Raw genomic sequence first — 21660 nt, forward strand, 5'->3', positions numbered from 1 at the left:
TGACCAGGCAGGAACATGAAGAAGAAAGGAGAGGAGAGTAAAACGCTTTAATATCCCCAAGGAATAACTTGACTTGCAAAACAGAAGTAATAGATGAGTAGATATTGTTTATACTGTGTGTGTGTGTGTGTATATATATATATATATATATATATATATATATATATATATATATATATATATATATGTACCATGTTTGTATGTATGTATATATATTTATATATACACAGACAAACACAGACACGGTACATATATATAAAACATCCATAAAATACAGTACACACAACACAGTGGTCATTGTCATGTCAATTTAGGTCCCTGGTGTCATCCAAGATGGAGCTAGATGGAAAAATAGGGGCAATATCAAAGTGTCATGACCCTAATTACTTACGTATGTTGCATCTGTTAAATGGCTCCCCTGGCTAGCACTGAACACTACAGTGTTTATTTCAATTTATCAGTACAGATCAAATGAATTTGAATGGCCTCTGTGACGAACTTAATAATGTTAGCTATTGTAAACAAGAGCACTTGAGGCCAAATCAGAGTTAACTAATGTTTATCTAGAATTCATTGGGGGCAGGGGAGGTGTTGATGCTTACTCCTGTGCTTGTAGAAAGTGTTAATGTGGTTATCTTGTGTGAATTAGGCTAGCAGAGCACCGCATGGGACCCAATAATTCAGTGAGCATTTTTAATTAAAGGCCAATTTCCAGACAAAAACATCAGGCTATTATCAAGTGCCCAGCAGGGCCACGTGCACATCAAGGAAGCTCATTCACGCATGAAGAACAGCAAATGCTTCATGGAGGAAATGCTGAAACAGGGAAGGGCAGGGCAAGGATAGAGGAGGGGGTTGTTTCACTTTCCCAGTGGCAAGATCACCACAGATCAATTCATATGGCCCACTCTGGATAAGAGTGAGGAGAGCAAGTATAAAAGTGAGTATAATGAATTTGATATGCATTTTGACACATGGTATGAATCCTTACTGTATTATTAATAAGTTTACAAAGACATTACTTTTGAAATCCCTGATGTGATGAGGCCTATGCATAAGCCATAATATCACAGGTTGGAAGGTGTCAGTTTTGGGATCAGCCGAGCGGTAAAGGGGGTCTCTCTTACCCAGTACGCTCAGGCTGAGTTCGCCGATCCCCGGATCTCCCACCTCTGGAGGGTTGCTGACCACGCAGCGATAGATGCCTGAGTCGGACACACGCGTGTCGTTCAGGATCACGTCGGCACTCCACGGGATTCCTGTGAACCCTACGCGGCCAGTGAAGGCAGGGCTCTCAATCACCTGCCCTTGGTCATACACGATCACCTGCAACACAATCACCTGCCCTTGGTCACACGATCACCTGCAACACAATAACCTGCCCTTGATCACACGATCATCTGCAACACAATAACCTGCCCTTGGTCATACACGATCGCCTACAACAGTATTTCTCAAACTTTTTCAGACCAAGGACCAAGGACTTGAATTTCAAGGACCAAGGACTTGAAGACCAAGGACTTCAATTTCCCCTGGGGATCAATAAAGTATCTATCTATCTATCTATCTATCTATCTATCTATCTAGGACCACTTAACCAAAAACAAAAAAAAACTCACGGACCACCTAGCTAAAAAAAAAAAAAAGAGTAGACCTACTTCAACAGTATATTACAATAGGCCTACTCACTGAACCACCTTGCTTATTGTTTCAGAGGATTCATATGATTTCAACTGGCACAGCTTACATAGGCAGTGTTGCAGAACTGTTTGGATTTACATACAAGTTGGTTCAATATGGCAAACAACTCATCTATATTATATTTCACCATGTCTGCTCGCGGACCACTTGGGATAGCTTGCGGACCACCGGTGGTCCCTGGACCACACTTTGAGAAACACTGGCCTACAACACAATCACCTGCCCTTGGTCATACACTATCACCTGCAACACAAAGGGGTTCCATCCACTTATTGTCAACATGCAAAATAAAATATAGGATGGATGTCCGTAACCTTTCATTTCTATTGCACTGGACTGAGTTCCATTATCACACACTCACACACACACACACACACACACACACACACACACACACACATATTTGAGACTTTGATCCTCCCACAACACTATAATTACTGTTTCTCTGAGCTTTGAATAGCAAAGTGCTGTGCTCTCTACTGTCTGTAGGAAACCAAGCCCCAGTTGTCACTGCAGAATTTGCACTCCACATAGTTCAGAATTCAGCAGCCTTGTCTAAAAATACAGCCCCAGCTAAATGTACACATATATTTCCATTGTCACATTTATGCAGATGTTTCTGCATAACCACCAAAGCATCCAGATGTGTCAGAGGTCACATTACATACAAGCTTTTGATACCCATCTGTAAAGCTACATCATGTTTATTCACACTAATGCACTAAACATGCAAACACAGGTGTCTTTTCCAGAACACCAGCGCGGTTTTCATCCAGGGTTGTGAGTACCTGTGAGGGAGAGTCGGGGTCTGAGACTGGCGCTACGGTCCAGATGATGTTGAGGCGCGAGAGGGGGATCATGGTGAAGAAGGAGCAGGGCAGGACCACAGAGTCCCCCTGGATGGCCTCCACATTGGCCTCCCGCACCATCACACGCACCGCGCCTGGAAAGGGCAGAGGAGGACAGCATGGTCAACTGAGCTCACACAAGACACAAAAGGACAGGCAGGCAGGCAGGCCTCTAACTCAGACAACTATTAATACACTAGAATATATAGTCCTCAAGCAGGCCTCTAACTCAGACAACTATTAATACACTAGAATATAGTCCTCAAGCAGGCAAGCAGGCCTCTAACTCAGACAACTATTAATACACTAGAATATATAGTCCTCAAGCAAGCAGACTTCTACCTCAGCTTACTATTAATATACTAGAGTAGTATAGAAAGGAGCTGGGGTAGCATGCAGTAGTCTTAAAGGTTTTAGGTTGTAGGTTACAATGGCCCTTGTAATATAATTGACATATGTCTGTTGCTTTGGATAAAAGCATCTGCTAAATGAATAAATGTAAAATGCAAATGTACTCGTCCTCAAGCAGGCAGATCTCTAACTTAGCCTATTATATATATACTGTAGAATGTACTAGTATAGGGGTTTTGGTTTGTGAAGCCAGCGATCCCTATCCATTGTGAAACTACATTACTGAATACACATTCCACAACCGTGCATCCAATAATGTAGTTTTACTGGGGTAATCGGGGTAATTACATTTTTAATGTAGTTTTACTGGGGTAATCGGGGTAATTACATTTTTAATGTAGTTTTACTGGGGTAATCGGGGTAATTACATTTTTGTTTTATTTTCCTCACTCCCAATTATAGTGGTCCACAGGTTGCAGAATGGTTGTCCACAGGTTGCAGAATGGTTATCCCTAGGTCACAATCAATTGGAAATCCCTGTACAAGAATATAGAGATCCTCAGGCAAGCAAGGCCTCTATCTTAATCTGCTTTAATATACTAGAATAAGCCTTATCATGGATACGTTTCTCATTCTCCGATGGCCACGATGATAACTTTGCACATTTGAGTGAGTTGCCATTCAGATGAACTGATTTCATCCCATTCACCCACTCCAATTATTGTGCACAGGCCACGTCCTCCTGTCCTCATTCTACATCTCTCATTACTGTAATAATCACACACACACACACACACACACACACACACACACCTCCTCCCTCATCGCGTTGGTATTCCCAGGCCCTTTGTAAGTGTGTGGGAAATGAAAATCAGGCCTAATTGCACATGACAGACTCCGCCAGAGAAGCCATGGAGCCTCTCCGAGGGAGAACAAAGGAATCTGTGCTCATTTGGATGCTCTCTGATGCATCTGCCCAAATCACAAACATTTCTAATATGATTTCATCTAAACGTTAATATTTTTTTTTATGATTTGATGTTTAACCAAAGTCTGAAAATATGCCTCAAACAGTATTTAAAACTGATTCACTCCTTGCATAAGATTATTCATGTGGAGTGGAAATAATCGACTGACAAAGGTTTACATTTACATTTGTGATCGACTGCTAATATGAATTTGACTTATATATTACATATAATAAAGCCCTAATCAACATTCCAAATGATAAACCATGCAATGATTGGGGTAATGTTTAAATGGTGGTCAGCATTATTTGTGCCTCTTAATTGATGAACAGCCCATCAGAATTACTTTTTAGCATAATTTATTTTGTTGAATATATCACCATTGTTGTTGTTATTAATAACATATTGTAAACACATTGTAAACTGAATCAACACAACACATTTCCAGTAGACATTGTGCAAACACTGGTTCCCAGAAACAACCCCCAGCCAATACTTATGAATTATTAGTAATGCATTAGTGCTCATTAATAATAAAGAGAGAGGTTAAGCAGGGGACTCACTGTGCTGCAGAAAGGTGTTCAGCAAGCAGGCGGTCCACAGCAGCCACCATCCTGAGCAGCCCATCACTGACACACAATGAGCCGCTGTGTGTGTGTGTGTGTGGTTGTGTGTGTGTCCCTCTCTCCGACCCCCTCCCTGCACTCTCACCAGGCCCTGGCATTGACTGGGCAAAAATAATTACATTATTGAGCGACGAATCAAGGATCACCACTACCACCCCCCCCCCCCCCCCCCCCCCAACTAGTTCCCCCCGCCCTCCTGGTCAGCCCAGAGATGGTTCATGAAGGATGCACTGCATTTTGCTGTGAGTAAATAGTTTAGTGTCATATCAAATCAAATAAAAAACATTACAATGAAAGTCTGCCTTGTCACTTTCCCCGTTTCATTTTTGGATGTAGGTCAGGATATTTGAGCTGACTTATGAGAACCCTGTCTCGTGTTTTGATCCCCTAATCATGTCTTTGGGAGCCGTCATCCATCTGTACAGGATTACAATCATCTCGGAGAGCCTATGTCTTCCTCAGAGGGGGTGGAAAGACCGCTTGCCCTACATTTGTCAGGATATTTAGCAGCACTTCATATAGTCTGAGTGAATTTGACCACCAAGGCGATTTTAAGCGCTTTGGAATGTGCCTGGTGCCATCTGCTCTGTAGTCTGTTTCTTAACAGCATCTTTGACCTCCACCATCAGGCCCTGCGGCCAGACAGCACACTATTACTGTGCTAGTTCCTCCTCCTTAATCTTTAATGGGATGTGATTAAGTGTGCATGAGGTGGGAAGTTTTACGATGTGCTCCTAATCACAGAGATTTGCTGTAGCATATATCAAATACTGGTAGGTTTTAGTAAATAGCCACTCAAAAAAAATGAAAAACATATTTTTTATTACCTATGCTTTTCAGTACACCAACATCCTGAAATTGGCAGTTACATTAAAATCACTACATGTTTCAGAATCATTCAACATGCAGAAATAGCTAGTGTCATATGATTACAGTTATTTGAACATCTAAGCAGTGGAAAATCTGTTTCTATTTTTTTGGTTGAGTCTTGACAATGTGCTTGACCAGAATGTTGGCAAAATCTAAACAGAAAGCTGGAATGTAACAGCAAAGTGCTTGCTGGTCGGATCCTTTTTTAAAATGCAGCATATGAAAAGAATCTCTTTCACAAAAATCTGTGACAAGTCATAGAATTTGCAGATACATGTTTCAAAAAGATCCATTAAATATATGTACACATCGATTTCACAATAAGGCAATTCATACAAAACACTTCACACTGGAAAGCCACATTGGTCCATATTAGCAGCATGGTATATCCTACAATGTTTAATGTTATAGACACTGAGTAATCAAATAAGCAACCACCAAAGAAGCTGTCACTCACAGAAACTAGTTTGGGGGAACCATAGCAACGTTCAATATGTTAGAAATTAAGGCCCACTTCAAATTCTCTCTGAAGCCGACGGAAACGTCCTCTAATAACTGCCTATATTCTTTTGGCAAGGCCTCTGTGTTATAGAAAAAAGATGGGGTTTAAGCAAAAAAAAAAACAAATCTTTTATGAGATATTTGACTGATTCAACTACTACACTATAGATCACATTATTGCAATACAAGGGATCAAGTCAAAGGTAATTATCATATTCCACTATTGTTTGTTTACTGAACACCATAAAATTAACACAAAGTTCAAGTGTTATTGCACAAATGCAACATCAACAGCAAAACCCACTGGTGAGAACTAGTTTGTAGAGTGCACACACACAATATCCAGCCTCATACAAGGAATTACAGCTCAAATGGAAGTGTGTGGCTTTTTCTCAATGCAGCATCAGTTAGCCTTCAGCATCAGTTATTGTAACTTGAGGTGTTGTTAACCACAGATTACAGAATGAGTTTCAGCACCTCATCATTTCATTGATGCTGAAAGAACTCCGGGGTGCTAAACCCCATCCACCCACCCTGGAAGCCAAACGGTCACGGAAAACACCAGAACACGGTCACGGAAAACACCAGAACACTGTGTCACGGAAAACACCAGAACACTGTGTCACGGAAAACACCAGAACACTGTGTCCAGGAAGCTCCTGATGAGATCGACTCGGAGTGTGAGTGGGCACTAAGAGGTCGGTTTGCTGTAGCCGAACAGGCCCACGGGGAGGTACTTCACATGCGTGGGCCACTGGGCGGCCAGCTGGAAGAACTTCACGTCGTTCCACTCCAGGCCATCTACAGACACTGAGAGACAGAACACATCTGCTTAGAACGGTTCCTTATAAGTTGAGCAGCTTAAAGTCATTCCAGTCTCTCTGTTTCTAAGCCCTTCATAGTGAATATTATAAGTGAATGTTATACTTGCTGTATGCAACTTAACAATTTCACGTCTCAGTTGAGTATCATATTGTAGTCACATTGGCTGACACAGAGATAGGTGATGTTATGGGGATGTGTCTGTACCTCGCAGGCTGGTCTGCTGTTGTTTGGAGGAGCATATAAGTCTGGTGATGCCTTCGATAACTTGGCTCCTGGACTCGATGTCTCTCTCCTTTGGCTTCTTCCCAAGAAATATGGTGGGGACTGCGGACATCAAGGACATTTGAACAGAAAGGACGACTGTGAACGTTCACAAAGATAATAGGCAGCAGCGTTTCATCATTTTCCACCATGCAAACATGAGGTATGCATGTGAAATAAAGTATTAACCAGTATTAACCGTGCGCTCATTCACCTTTCTTGTTCTTCTCCTTGGTGACCACCGTCATGGCCATGGTGTTGGCCAGGTGCTGGAGCTCGGCCGAGGACGAGCTGGGCAGCCGGCTGACCTGCAGCGAGCGGAAGGCGCTCTTCAGGGTGTTCTTGGTGCCCGCCTCGCGTCGCTCGCCCTCCTTGCGCTTGTCTGGCGCCGTAGCGGCCCAGTAGTCCACCTGCAGGCCAATGGCGTCCATCCCGTGAGCCATGATCGGGCTCCTGTGAAATGGAGAGCAAACACAGCGACAGGAGTTTATAAAACTATTTAAGTTTGACTTCGTACCATTCGCAATTAATGATCCGAGTCCACAATCCTGGCAGAAAGTTGTTGACATGTCACTCAGTTCAACCACACCCAATCAAATTACACCCCTCCCTTCTGTGCTCCTGAGGCAACATGTTGATTGGCTGGAATGGTTTATGGCTCAGTCCAATCCACTATGTTTGTTCCCCATTTCCAGAGCTAGAACTGTGACTGTGTATGCTCTCAGTCATATGTGATACAGTGGACTCCATGCATTCAGTGGTGTCGTTTCTTCCGTACCCCATAACAGCCAATCCGCTGAGAGAAGGAGAAGGGGGTGGGGTTACAGCATCCTTCAAGGGGGAGCCGGCTGATCCGTGTGCCGGGGGTGAGGTGGAGGGCACAGACAGACACACAGACAGGCTCTCCTCACAGTCTCCGCCTGAGGACACACACACATCAAATCTCCCATAAAACATCTCCCATGTTTTAAATCATCCATTCAATAGTTTAAGGCATTATAGCCAGTAGAGTATAATTAATTCATTTGGTAGATTGTTCAATATAGTATAAATATAAACACTGTACCTGTAAACACTGGACTCGGCTCAACAAGCCCAACCTTCACCATCTGTTTTGAAGATAAACCAGTTCATCTTAGGCGCTTTAACAAAGCTACTCAGTACATTTCCACTTCTAGTCCATCTCCCCAATTTGTATCTAATATATATTAAAACTCATTCAGAACAATTCTATTGTACTTACACCAACAAATGGCACAAACTTCTGGCAGGAATCCTCTTCATGTCTAAACATCAATAAAAAAAAATAACACATGAGAAGTATCCTCAGAGCAGAATGGGTCATTTTAATACTGCCGACACTAGGGTGGTGGGGGGGGGGGTTGGTCCTTAATATGTACGTGACATGCATACAGTTCCTTCAGTGACGTGACGTGACGTGATGCAGGCGGCTTGACTCACGTGTTGGGCTTGCAGGTGAGCATGGCCTCAGCGATGGGGAGCTGGTGAGTGACGCAGGCGCCACTGATGTACTGGCTGATCCTCCCCACCACATCCACACTCTCCACATCTGTACCATGCAGTCAGTGACACACACACACACATGGTTAAGCACGGATGCTTGAGTATGTTAGTTATCTTGACATGGGCATTGTACTGATTGTGATAAGAAAATGCTTCCTGACTTATCATAACAATATTCAAACAGCATGACAAACCGAAATGCAAAACCAACCCAGGGAAATGGGGGCATATAAGAAAAAACAAACTTCAAAAAGAGGACATGTAAAATGGCTGTACTACTGTTTACTGACATCATACTGTTAACAAGTAAAATCACTCAATGCATCTTTTTATTGCTTGTCAACCTCCAATATGCTTTGGAAATCAGGCATTTAAAAGGTCCACATGTGGCGTCCACACAGTGAGTAGGTGGTTGGGAGAGCGCACCTGTGTGAGTAGGTGGTTGGGAGAGCGCACCTGTGTGAGTAGGTGGTTGGGAGAGCGCACCTGTGTGAGTAGGTGGTTGGGAGAGCGTACCTGTGTGAGTATGTAGGTGGTTGGGAGAGCGCACCTGTGTGAGGGGGCGCACCTGTGTGAGGGGACTCTGCGCGGCTGAACAGCTCCCGCCAGCCAGAGTCCTGGAAGGAGGAGCTGTAGCGATTATCCAGCGAGGCCAGGTGCTTGGCCACGGGGTGAGAGCCTGCATGTGGACGGACGAAAGGGAGGAACAATGACCGCTGATGGGTTTTACAGATGATACGCATGACAGCAGGCAGCTGGCCTGATAAACTGAAAAAAAGTACTAGAACAGTATCAGTGAAATACAATCAGCAATTTAACAATTATAGTCAACATAACATGTATCTCGCAATAAACACATGAGCAGGTAGACATTGTGTTGTGACAACTGGCTGGCATGTCAACATACCCAGAGGAACTACCAGGATCCTGATGTGACCAAGCCAGTCGGACGTTTTGCTGGCCAGCTCAGAGACAAAGAAGCGGAGGATGGCCCCCAGATAGCTCTGTCCACCAACTGCCACCACCTTCACTGGCTTGGGCGTGGTGGAGTTACAATTACAGCTGCAGACACAAGAGAGGAGAGTAGGTCAGAGAGCAGGGAGTTGCTTCCAGAACGTTTAGAACAGCCATGTTTAGAGAGGAACCCTCTGGAACTGTGGACACAGAAACAGTTCCCTTGATGCATTTCACTTAACTCAAGCAACTAAAACATTACGCAGTACATTACGCAAGAATCAAATAAATAATCGTCCACTAGTAAGTGGCAAGCTTGTGTGTGTGTGTGTGTGTGTGTGTGTGTGTGTGTGTGTCTCTTTAATCGATTGCACTCACAACTTCTGAATAAGTAACTAAAATAAGCAACTAAAACAGTACATTATGCAAGAGTCAAACAAATAACCGTCCACTAGTAAGTGGCAAGCATGTGTGTGTACGTGTGTGTGCGTGTGCGTGTGCGCTTAATCGGTTGCACTCACAACTTCTGAATACGGCTGAGCAGCGCGGAGAGGGCAGCCTGGATCTCAGATGTGGAGCAGGTGCTCACCACCGCCAGACTCTGGGCCTGCAGGGCCTCGGACACATACTGCAGACACAAGAAAGCAACAATGTCACCTCACAAAGTTTCAACAGCAGCCACACACACACACACACACACACACACACATCTTACTGCAGACAAGAAAGCAACCATGTCACCTCACAAAATCACAACAATAGCTACACACACACACACGCACACACACATTACTCACATCTTACTGCAGACACAACAAAGCAGCAATGTCACCTTGCAAAGTCACAACAGCAGCTACACACACACACACACACACACAACTCACGTCACCCAGCCAAAACAAACGACCACTTTAGACGCTCAATCCGTGACAGTGGACAAATGGAGAAGTTCTGACCAACACTACTCAGTAAGTGGCAGAGCAACAGAAGAGGCTGCTGTTGTTAGGGAAGCAGGAGGCTCCACAGAGTGAATTCTAATCAGGTCTCTCTGCTGCCTCAGCATGCAGCAGAGTGAAGTAAAAGAATAACAGTGGACGTGGATGAGGGCAGAAGGAAAGGAAGGAAGGGGTGAGTCTCACCTGTCCCTGCCAGTCAGTGCCGTTGACCAGGATCAGGCTCTCTGGCAGGGCGCTGTCTGACAGCAGGATCTGATTCAGCTGGTCGTACACAATCTTCCTCGGCATCTTCAAATCACAGATTCACAACACAAAAATGTGTGGTTAACAGATCTCAGTACAGCTGAATACGGAGACAACGGGTACGCAAGCAAGTAAACAAGTAAATTATTAACATTAACATCATACAGTTGTGAGGAGTCATGGTTTTAAACCCCAGCCACACCCCTTGTTAACAAAATGTGGAAATGCTCAACAGTATTTATGCCAACAATCACCACTAAGCAAGCACCAATTGTGAAATTCTAGGCTGACACCGATGTAAAATAACCAATTCAACCAATAACCAGCGAAGATACTGACATTTTTTTTTATATTATTAAAAAAACGGAATCATTTTCAAGTCTTTCAGCCCTTCACAGCATTGTCTCTAAATGTGCTCGTCTGCGTATAACACAATGTTAGCTAGTACAGAATTGAGGCCACAAAACAGATAAACACCAACCACTGCCATCGCTAAATGTCACATTATTTGCCGATAGGCCGATACCAGTCAACAAGGCAAATATCAGCCGACAACAATGTTGGGCCGATATATCTGAGCACCCCTAATCATTACACAGTGACAAGCTGAGGCCCTGGCCTTTTCTCTTAATGAATTGGCATGGGAGTTTGGAGATCTGCAGGCTAAGCCTACTGAAGCATAGCTAAAAGATGGTGCATAGCAAGTCAGAATCATGATGATAGCAGGCTGGAGCTGTCCCTTACCAACTTCAAACGGCCAGCCAATGTCACAGACAAGCAAACAGCAAAGGCCCCCCAGAGGCTTGACAGCGCATGCCAGTCCTGTCAGATCTCACCACACTTCCCTCCGAACTACAGGGAACTCCTAATGGCCAATGGCAATCATTAGAGACTCCAGAGAGACGTTCAAATACCCACACATAAAGCCGTCGTGGAGAAGCAAACATTAGTCATATATACTGAGTCATCCGAATCCACACTGGGACCTCGGGGAGTTACATAAGGGCGAATTGCTGCCCACTCTTGTTCACTGGCAACATAAAAGCGCATCCACCACCACGCACCACCCACACCAAGCCTAATCCCATAGAGCTGGAGAGCGAGAGAGAGGGAGAGGGAGCTGAGGTTGAGGCTGAGGCAACAGCCCCCGAGGCAGCCCTGATTCAGCAGCCTCGTCTCCCACCAGAGCACCAAAGACTCTGCAGAAGCGAAAAGTGATGAAATAGAAAGTAAAACTCACCGTAGGCTAAACTTCTGACTCAATTTCCCCAACAAGTAATGTCCCCACCTCCTACAGCCAACTCAACTCCGAGATTTAAAAGCACCCGCCTCCTACGTTTCATTTCAGTTTATCTTGTGATTTCATAGTCTTTATTCTGCGACAGTAAGACATTTACAGTTTACATTATTGGAGATTTACATTTAAAGTATGGTGGTCAAACTGCTATACAAACTGCACCCCTGAAACTGCACTGTGCAGCGTAGAGCTCAAATACAGGGCTCCATATTATGGGGAGAGAGCCAAGGTTCACTAGGTTCACACGAGAAACGTGTACGTCTGTCTGCACCTGTGGTGTGAGGTTGAGGTCCGGCGACCTCTCGCTGTCGGAGCTGTTGGTGCGCTCACTCAGGGGCTTGGACAGCTGCCGCTCCCGCATGGGCGTCCCACGCCGCTGCCTGGGCGTGCGGTCCCCGTCCAGTCTGCAGGTCAGGAGGAGCACATAACACACATGAGGCTGAGCCAAACTGCATTCTGGGTATAAACAACACAGCTGTGTCCTTGCTTGTCTCTGTATTACTATGATCTGCCAAAGATAACAAGGGCACAAATGAGGCACTGTGTTTATGCGTGTGGGATGGAGCCCAAATCTGCTACATCTGTCAGCTCCAACACCAACATAATTAGCCATGGAAATAAGGGTCTGGGTATTCTGAGCCAGGCCGTGGTTTCACAGACCTAGGAGAAGATATGCTCTGATTCTTCAGAGGAGTCCGTGGCCTTTCAGCTACTGACAGGGTTATGCAGGGGGTGACATCAGCCAGAACCTCCAGCTCTGTAAGCTCCTATGAATGAAAAACAGAGACAGAGAAAAATAGAAAAAAGGAGAGAAAGAAATAGGGAGATAGAGGGAAAGAGAAAGAAGGAAAGAGACCGATGCAACAGGAGGTACATTGTGAGTAAAATAAAACTAAATAAAAGCTGGTCTGCCGTAAGATTCTGAAGATTTGGTTTGCCTCACCAGCGCATCTGACTCGGAGTTATCGTCCAGGTGTCCGCTGCTGGACCGCTTCAATCTACAGTCCATCTGAGAAAAAAGGGTGAGAAGAACATCAAGCTACATCCATAATTTTAAAGCAGAAAAGTATCCACATTTTCAGAGAGCCTGGAAAAGTGTCAGTGAGAGATTACAGTCTGGAGATGCAAAAGAATATGCAGATTCACAATCTTTGTCAAATTGATTTTTTTAAGGAGATCTGTTATCTGTGTCTCTGTAAACTTGAAAGAGGCTGATTAGGAAGCGAGTGAATCTCTGTCCTAGAGCTGGCCCACTCACTGTGCTCAGGGTGTCCCTGCCATGGCTGCATCTGCTGTTCAGGCTGCCAAACTCAGTCTGAGAGCTGGACTGGGACAAGCCCTCAAAGAACGGTCTGCAGACGAGAGCAGGGAAAAGATTCATGGATAATTCACCTTCACAAACAGGATTGTGTTATAGAAGTAAGGAAGGAAGAAACAAACAAATAAATAAACAAACAGACAGACAAACAAACAGACAAACACACAAACAAAGAGGGAGAGAGAGAACATTCATACATGTGAATCTACTGCATGTATGTGTACAGTATGAGGGGGTGTATGTACAGTATGTGTGAGACCTGAGCTTTGGCTTGGGTGTACTGATGATGCTGTCTGTATCATCCATCTCTGGGCCGCTATCGCTGGGGTTGTACATCTCCAGGCTGTCGTAAAGGTCGTCCAGGTCCTCCTCCACATCCTGGATCTGCTCCTGAGACACGTGGTCCAGGCCAAAGCCCACCTGAGCCAAAAGGAATACAAGAAGGTCACCTCTCACACGTACAGCCATCATTCATGATACAACACAATTAGTCGATCCAGGGACGTCAGCCTCATTTTATCAAATGTGCTTGTCATTTCATTTTAAGAAGAGATTCGTCATTTCGGGTTAAAGCTGCAGTTGGCAAGTCTGACCGATTGAGGGGACTTAGCCAAAATTTTGAATGTTTACAACTCTCATGCCCCTCCCCCACTACCACCGAGCACCCTCTAATTGAGTTTATGCTCGTCAGTGCGCACCAGACTGTGATAGACAGTCAGATCTCACACAGCCCTGCTCTGATTGGACCAGAGGAACCGGGAGCTGTGGATTTTTCCTAAAACCGGCTGATTTATGTTGTTCTGTCAGAGCATAGTGTCGGTTTCAGTGAATATCATGCCAACTGCAACTTTAAATAAGAGATTCGGTAACGATTATCTTCCCTAAAGGTGGGAAAGAGGAGCTCAAGGCAGGGGGAGAGAAAAGAGGAAAAATGGGGGGAGGGAGAGAGAGAAAGAGGGATTAAAACAGTATTTTTAGGGCTTGATTATTTACCTCATCAAACACCTTGAACCTTTTCAGCAAGGACACAAACTTTTGCTTGATGTTAGGCTGCTGAGAAACAAAACAAGTTATAAGCAGACCGAAAACAAGACCATCAATGCCCATAGGATGCGGTCCTAAAATCCCAGCACAGGACAGGGATGTCAACTCAAGCCAGAACATCAAAACAGCATTTAAAAAAAATGCAGCTATCAACAAGGACATGACGCATCCTTACGGTTACAATTACTGACAGGCCTGTTCACTTAATAATTGTCAGAGACATGAACACTCTCAGGCCACAAGGGTCAGTGGGAGGGAGACAGGGAGGGGGTGTGGGGTGAAGTCGTGCCTACAGGCTATTGTGATGTGTCTGGCACAGAGGGTAGTGGACAGAGCATGTCAACTTCCCAATCTGCTCGCATTTGTTTTGCTTAGACTTCGCTGCCACGGGCAAACTGCTGTGGTGAATGAGGAAGCAGCATGATTATCTTGTGACTTTCTTTGAAAGCGAACAGCCTAAAGGGAAACTGTGGAACAATACCTGATCCAAATGCTGCCACTTTCAGAGCAGTGAGACTTCAGAAATGTTATGAGAAGTACAGGACTGGCCATCATACTGTGTATACGGAAAGTATTCACAGTGCTTCACTTTCTCCACATTTTGTAATGTTTCAGACTCATCTTAAAATGGATTCAATTATTTATTCTCTCATCACTCTACACACAATACTCAAACACCCCACAAAAAAGCAAGTGTTTGGAGTGTTTTGTAAATGTATACGAAATTAAAAGACTGAAAGCCTTGTGGCTTGGTTTTCACTCTGACATACACCATCAACTGTGAGACCTTATATAAAGAGATGCGTGCCTCTCCTAATAATGTCCAGTGAATTCATTTAGGCACAGGTGGACTCCAATCAAGCTGTAGAAGCATCTCAAGGACCATTGATAGAAGTAGGATGCACCAGAGCTCAATGGCAAGTGTCATAACAAAAGGTGTGAATACTTATGTAAATAGATTATTTACAAAACACAACAAACACTTGCTTTTTGTGGGGTGTTGGAGTATTGTGTGTAGATTGATGAGAAAAAAATAAATAATTGAATCAATTTTAAGAGGAGTCTGAAACATAACAAAATGTGGAAAAAGTGAAGTGCTGTGAATACTTTCTGCTTTCCATATGCACTGTAAGTTTATCCAGCTAAGTAGCTAAAGGTAACTGAACCCTCCCTTTTTTATTATATATATATATATTTTTTTTTTAATTTTTTTTTTTATGCCTTTTAATGACAGGACAGGGGAGAATGACAGGAAGCGAGCGGGAGAGAGTTGGGGTGGGATCCGGAAATGACCACGGGGCGGGAATCGAACCCGGGTCGCCAACGTACGGTGCAGGTGGCCCAGCCAGTCACGCCACGGCTGGGACCAACCCTCCTTGATCTTAAAAAGAGTTAATGACGGAGTCTGTGTGCTGAATAGTGCTTCAGTGGGATGATAGCCAGGAGACTGCAGATATGGCCCAGCAACGTCTGGCCTGCTACTACTACCGGTCACTATCATACATGCCCCACCTACACCATCATGTGAGGCTTAAAGACAAGAAAGTACCAAGTTTAAGTTAATCTATTCGTTCATTAGCCATCTATTATCCATCATCTACTGGATCATGCTGTGGTGTGGCCATGTCCTTACATTTGCTCGCGTGATTGATGCAGCTGTGGTCAGTTTGTGTCTTGGCTTTTTCTTCCTCACCTCATCCTCATCATCAAAAGGGTACTGCCATGAAAGACAAGACACATAAAAAAAATAAAAAAAACAACCCTCAAATTAGTCAGCCATTCTAACGTGACACACACACTCAAATTCCTACGCAGCCCAGCGACATGCTAAAAGCGGAGTTTGTCCCACTCATGCCCACACACACACGCGCACACACACACACTGCCTCTCGTCTGTGCTGTTGTCCGAACCTGGAGCGGGTCATCGCTGCCTTCCTGTTCAGATGAGTCACTCTCCTCCTCTTCCTCAGAGTAGTCGATGTCTGGGGAGCGGTCTGTTGTCAGCACAGAGGTGGACAAACATAACAACAGCTATATCAATATCAGGGATCATAAACACGAGTTGATGCTCAATGGATTAAATAAGGTCATTTTTGATGCCATGTTCATGTTATTGCATTCAGGGACTTCTGAATGTGGCCTACATCATGATATTGTACATGTGGAAATAAAAGAACGTACTATAATTGAATCCTTCATTCCAATTCACGGAAATGGCATACACTATATTTACTACTGCAGATTGGGATGGCCTAGACTAGGCTAGCTTTGGCCTTTCTTAGCTTACCTGATAGCTTGGTTTTGGGACCCTCGTGATCGATAGGTTGACTGGACAGGGAGTACACCCGGATCTCCGCCACGGGCAGAGCGGTGTCCTTCACCGTGGTGTGCAGGCCCAGAACGCGAGCCCCCTCAGAGGGATGCTGCATCACCTGAACAGGAAGTGAGGCAGGTAAGAGTAACATGTCTCAACTTCCTGTCAACACCTAAACAAAGTGGCCTCCACTGACTGGGCAGGTGTCAGTGGAACTGGGTGCTCTCACCATCTTACCTCTGCCATGTTGATGAGGCCCAGAGCGAGGGTCTTATAGCCCAGAATGGTGCGGTTCTTGTACCTCTTGCGCCGCTGCAACATTATCTGGAGTCTATTGGCATCTCTCTTGAGGAAGTGAGGATACTGAGCAAGAAAAGAGGAGAGGATATAGCAAACAGCTTAAAGGTATAGTCCACAATGCTGGTGAAAGATTGCTGATATTTGAACTCGACAGCCAATCAAATTACATCCTTTGCTTCCGTTCTCTTAAAACAATGTCTTGATGGGCTGGAATTGTTATGGCACGGCTTGAGGCACTGTACTATGCTTACATTCAAAAGCAGGTGCCGTTTTACGCAAACTAAACTCATTTAAAGTCTGAGCTATGCTCTCAACAGTTTAAAAGAGAATATTAGAGATCTCTTACCTGTAAGGAGAAAGTCAACTGCAGATCAGTCTCAGTCAAACCAGCTGAGGACAAAAGGATTTCATTGGAGCGCAGAATTCGTTTTGAACCCTGAAAAGATACAGTGGTTATTGAAAGCAGGATAATAAGTTACTGTAAAGCACAACTGAATAGCCTATGGAGATGAAGTCCTTATATTAACAGATAACTGCTTTGCACAGAATCAGGGCTCACATTACTGGGACAAGTGACTTCTGTACAATTCACCTGGTTCTTGGGATCTCAAATAAATGTATATAAAAAAAAAAGATTAACCTGAAGTTTGACGGCAATGACAACTGATGTGAGATCACGATCCAGCTCTTTCAACATCACAAGCTTCTTCAAAGTGATGCTGAAGATCCTGGGGGAGAGAAATTGAGAAGAGGAGGAGGAGGAGGAGAAGAAAAAGAGAAAGAGAGAAAGAGAGAGAGAGAGAGAGAGAAAGAGAGAAAGAGAGAAAGAAAGAAAGAAAGAAAGAAAGAAAGAAAGAAAGAAAGAAAAAGAGAGAGAGAGAGAGAGAGAGAGAGAGAGAGAGAGGCAGAGAGAGATGTTCCATTACTTAACAGCTCACACCTCAGGCAAGAGTAAACAGTGCAGTGCCAGACTGGACTGACACTGACAAAAACAGAAGAAATATATCTGTAGGAATCATCCAATTTAGCTAAAGGTGTCTTATTGTGTATGAGTGGTTTCAATTAGTTTTCCTTACTAAAACAACTGTAGTGACTCGAGAAGAAGAATCTAAATGTGTAACACTACAAAATTCATCTTAAAAAGCATATTTAAGATGGCATCATAAATCAGCCGTCACACATAACTCAGAAGGCTGTCAGGGCCCTGCTCTGAAGTAAAACAGGAAATGTCACCCTGGACTTCAGGGACAATGTGTCAGGGGGGAATTGTTGGTGTTGCAGCCAACGGAGTCCCATTAAGGATATTAGATAAGGACATAAATCTTCAGCCAGAGTGAAAGAGAGAAGTTGTAAGATCTGAGCTGTGAATGTCATGGCATGTGCCTGGCTGAAGATGGAGAATCTATCTACACAGAAAGACAAATGTGATATAAGGGACATGTAAGAGAAAGTAAAAACAAACACTTAAATTGTTCAACTTAATCATGTGTGTCAGTGCCGAAATGTGCGAACACAACCCTAATCCCAGCCAAATCAGTTCATTTTGTGAATCTACACAGATACCCTTCAGCTCCCACTCTGCCTCTCTCAGCAGACAGATCAATATGTCTCCATTGCTTCTAATCATATTTATTGTCCAATTTTACAGAAAATTGCATCACGATAATCCTAAACAGATTCAAATTGGATCTCAAAGTTTGCTGTCCTTAAACCATCTAATCATATTTATTGTACAATTTTATAGAACATTACATTAAGATAATCCTAAACAGATTCAAATTGCATCTCAAATTTTGCTGTCCTTAAGCCACCTTCTATAAAACCAGCTTCACATGTCTTGGTGTGAGAGAGCTTATATCCAAAAACACCGTCATCATGGCGTGAGGGAGAGCCTTTGACAAAGTAACATGCTTTGACAATTTTGTGAAACTCACTACACTCAAAGACTGTTTGGCATGAAGTTTAACCTACAGTATGATGAAAAACAGCACTCCCTCATGATGTTCCATCCCACCAGCTCCTCCGTAACCCTCGATGGCCTGCGCAATCACAAGATCTAAACACTGATGACTGAATTCTATTGGAGTGCAAAGAGTGAAAAAAAGAGTTCCACCTCCTCCGTTCCTAAAAGAACTGGGTGACTGAGTTCAGAGATTGTACGACAGCATTCCTACAAGAGTGGAAACATTTTAAAGGCAAAGGGTAGGTCCAGAATGACTAGATATTCTGTGTATGTGCTTCCAATATTGTAGCCACCCCTCTACATGCATCAAATAAGTGAAGGTAATCCTAACCCCACTGCATGTAGCACAAGGGTGGCTGGATCGGACACCTGCAGAATGGAGAGTGGCCCTGGCTTTCAAAGCCAGTCCCCGAGGCAGCTAAGAGTAAGTCGATTTGATCAGACTCTGACAACCTGAGGCCAAATTCACTTATGTGTCCATTTTTCCCTATTATGAGGTAATACTAGTAGGAAGATGATGTCTAGAAGATCACAGACCAGCTGGTAATAAGATTAGGATATATGCAAGCAATTGTGACTTGATGTAATGTTCTCAGTTACATAAGCTTCTTGATTAAATTTACTCACAGCATAGAATATGACAATGTTAGACCACTCCAACATGAATTCCCTACACTTTGCACTGTCGACTGTTTTTTTCCCCCAGATTTATTCTGACCTCCTCCACATGAACACCTCCAACATAGTCAGTCATAGAGGTAGGGAGCTCTCACACATCTCCTCTCAGCCAAGTCCTTGTATTTTCAAATCTCGGACATGTCACTGCCAGTGCCTCCTTTCCACCTCTGTTCCCATGCCTCACCTTGTCCCCTTCCCATCCGTCAACCTCTCTCACGATGAAGACCCTGGATGACATGAGCAGAATGTAGAACGTAGCCTAAGAGTTTACCCAGCTAAAGGGGACTCCCCACACACTCTCTCCCTTCAGAAGGGGGGGGGGGGGTAGTAACAGATAATAGCCCATTCATTATAAACAAAATTGAAAACAGCTTTTCAAAGCTTGTTACCCTAACACTTTTGTTAGGGTAACAAGCTACCCTTGAACTGGCACACAAAACAATCTAATAACTAATCTAATCCCAACCAATACCCACACATTTGCAGTATTTCACATACATTCACAAGTTCTATGTATCTTTAACACAGTTATCCTAGATGGTGTTTAATGAGGGTGTATCTGGTCAAAAGCATCCCTTTCAGAGCACCTCATCAGCCATCATAATTATACAGAAACTGCAATCATATAAACAATAGCCTCCATAATAGCCTCCTATGATCGTAACTGTAAATGGACGATGCATATAATTGTATCCCCCTCACCTCTCACAACTGTACTCGATGGGTGATTATTAGGTGATTTCTGACACACCTTGACCAAAGGTGTCGTTTGTAGAGGAACTACTTCTACATCGTTGCAAACAATTTTAGCTTAAAGCACAAAACCAGTCTACGAGCAGCCTTCGTCGCTAATTGGTTTTAGAAATGCGGACAGTTTCAAGCAATGGAAAGAATTTGAAAACAGGCTACAGCGTGATGTGGATTAGCTTCCATGCTGTTCCAGTGTAACATTGTTGACATACCGCAACCCAACGATCAGCGGAATCTGGGCTTTCACGGCACGTTTATTTGCGCCTACTTGGCGTTTGAAATCTTACCTGGGTACACAATTAGGAGATGACCGGTCAACTTCCCAGGTGGCATATAGGTTCATCTGCACCGGCCGAGTAGAAGACATTGTGACAGGCTTGAACGGTTGCAGGTGCGGTCCTGGAGCCGCTCCACTCCGCGGGAGCCCTCCTTTCTCCGTCATTACGAGGATTTTTCCGTGGAGACGAGGTGACTATTTAGATGCTCCCTTAACCATTCAAACAGCCCTAAGGAGTGAAGGCAATAGAGATCACGTCTCATAGGTTACTCGATTGATTCCTCCATACGTAACCACCAGCATTTTCCCACCGCTGCCAACAGCCGCTGTTCGTCACTGCTTCGTAGCTGGTGCGCGCGTGTCCTCTCTCAATACTTGCATTCCGCAGACAGCGCAGCAGCTGGGCTTTTCCACCGACCTGACAAGTTGAACGTTTCTCACAGCAGGAAGCGGAAATTTGCTCTTGAACTCCCCAAGATAGTTACGCCTCTTATTACGGATGCACAACATAGGCCTATTGGTTTGTGCAGTGATAGCCAACTGCGCTCTCGCTCTCTCTCACACACGCACTTACACTTGTGGGGGTGTATAAAACTGGCCGTCAATCAATTATCTATCTATCTAACTTTACTCGGCTTCTATTCAGAGTTGGCAACGTCATTAAATAGCATTTTTGTTTGTAGTTAAGCTAATTGATCTACCCATCTCCAAAATAAACCAAACAGGTTCATTCTGATACCTGAACCCTCGCTCATCATTCCCATCACATCAGTGCCTACCCGCATCCATAATCATAACACTTTAAGTAGCCACCCACGCTGCGGATTTCATTATAGCCTATGGTAGCCTATACGCAGGGCCGTAATGGAAGTAGAGCCACTAGCCTAACACGTAAACCGACTCTGCCAGAATTATAATAATTAATTGGTGCCTGTTGTTATGTAGCGCGTGCTTATTGTTAAATGAATAAATCAGTAATTTATGAAACAATGTCTTAGTTACAAGCACTTTAGAAAGTGTTTTTCATTACCGCATTTTCTCTTGTTTTTTCCCCTGTCTTTCACTGACCTATACTCGTCAGTTGAGAATCT

The 21660-nt window shown here is 44.0% G+C and overlaps 2 protein-coding genes across 6 annotated transcripts in view; both read right to left on the reverse strand.

Moving 5' to 3' along the window:
- Positions 1-4495, reverse strand: part of zgc:165604 (uncharacterized protein LOC792578 homolog) — a 6297-nt gene extending 1802 nt beyond the window's left edge. The window contains exons 1-3 of the mRNA XM_042092953.1: positions 4432-4495; positions 2490-2644; positions 1128-1326 (exon numbers count right to left, since the gene is read on the reverse strand). Coding sequence (XP_041948887.1) covers positions 1128-1326; positions 2490-2644; positions 4432-4495 — 418 coding nt within the window. The remainder of the gene's footprint in view (positions 1-1127; positions 1327-2489; positions 2645-4431) is intronic.
- An 802-nt stretch (positions 4496-5297) lies between these two features.
- On the reverse strand, positions 5298-21098 carry pacs1a (phosphofurin acidic cluster sorting protein 1a). 5 transcript variants are annotated; one of them, XM_042092956.1, is made up of 25 exons: positions 20580-21098; positions 17542-17629; positions 17248-17337; positions 16839-16964; positions 16575-16719; positions 16199-16281; positions 15921-16004; positions 14237-14296; positions 13503-13663; positions 13184-13277; positions 12869-12934; positions 12586-12692; positions 12197-12329; positions 10569-10673; positions 9951-10057; positions 9383-9537; positions 9044-9154; positions 8876-8961; positions 8413-8525; positions 8195-8237; positions 8018-8060; positions 7730-7871; positions 7166-7404; positions 6895-7014; positions 5298-6675 (listed from the first exon to the last, which is right to left on the reverse strand). In XM_042092956.1, the coding sequence occupies exons 1-25, from the start codon at positions 20732-20734 to the stop codon at positions 6557-6559; spliced, it is 2775 nt and encodes a 924-aa protein (XP_041948890.1). In that variant the 5' UTR covers positions 20735-21098; the 3' UTR covers positions 5298-6556. The 5 variants fall into 5 exon arrangements, with proteins under 5 accessions (XP_041948890.1, XP_041948891.1, XP_041948892.1 ...); XM_042092957.1 differs by having other exon boundaries at positions 14237-14293; positions 20580-21097; XM_042092958.1 differs by having other exon boundaries at positions 8413-8521; positions 8932-8961; positions 20580-21096.
- Between the last annotated feature and the right edge of the window lie 562 nt (positions 21099-21660).

This window comes from Alosa sapidissima, chromosome 5 (assembly GCF_018492685.1).
Source record: "Alosa sapidissima isolate fAloSap1 chromosome 5, fAloSap1.pri, whole genome shotgun sequence".
NCBI classification, from domain to species: domain Eukaryota; kingdom Metazoa; phylum Chordata; class Actinopteri; order Clupeiformes; family Clupeidae; genus Alosa; species Alosa sapidissima.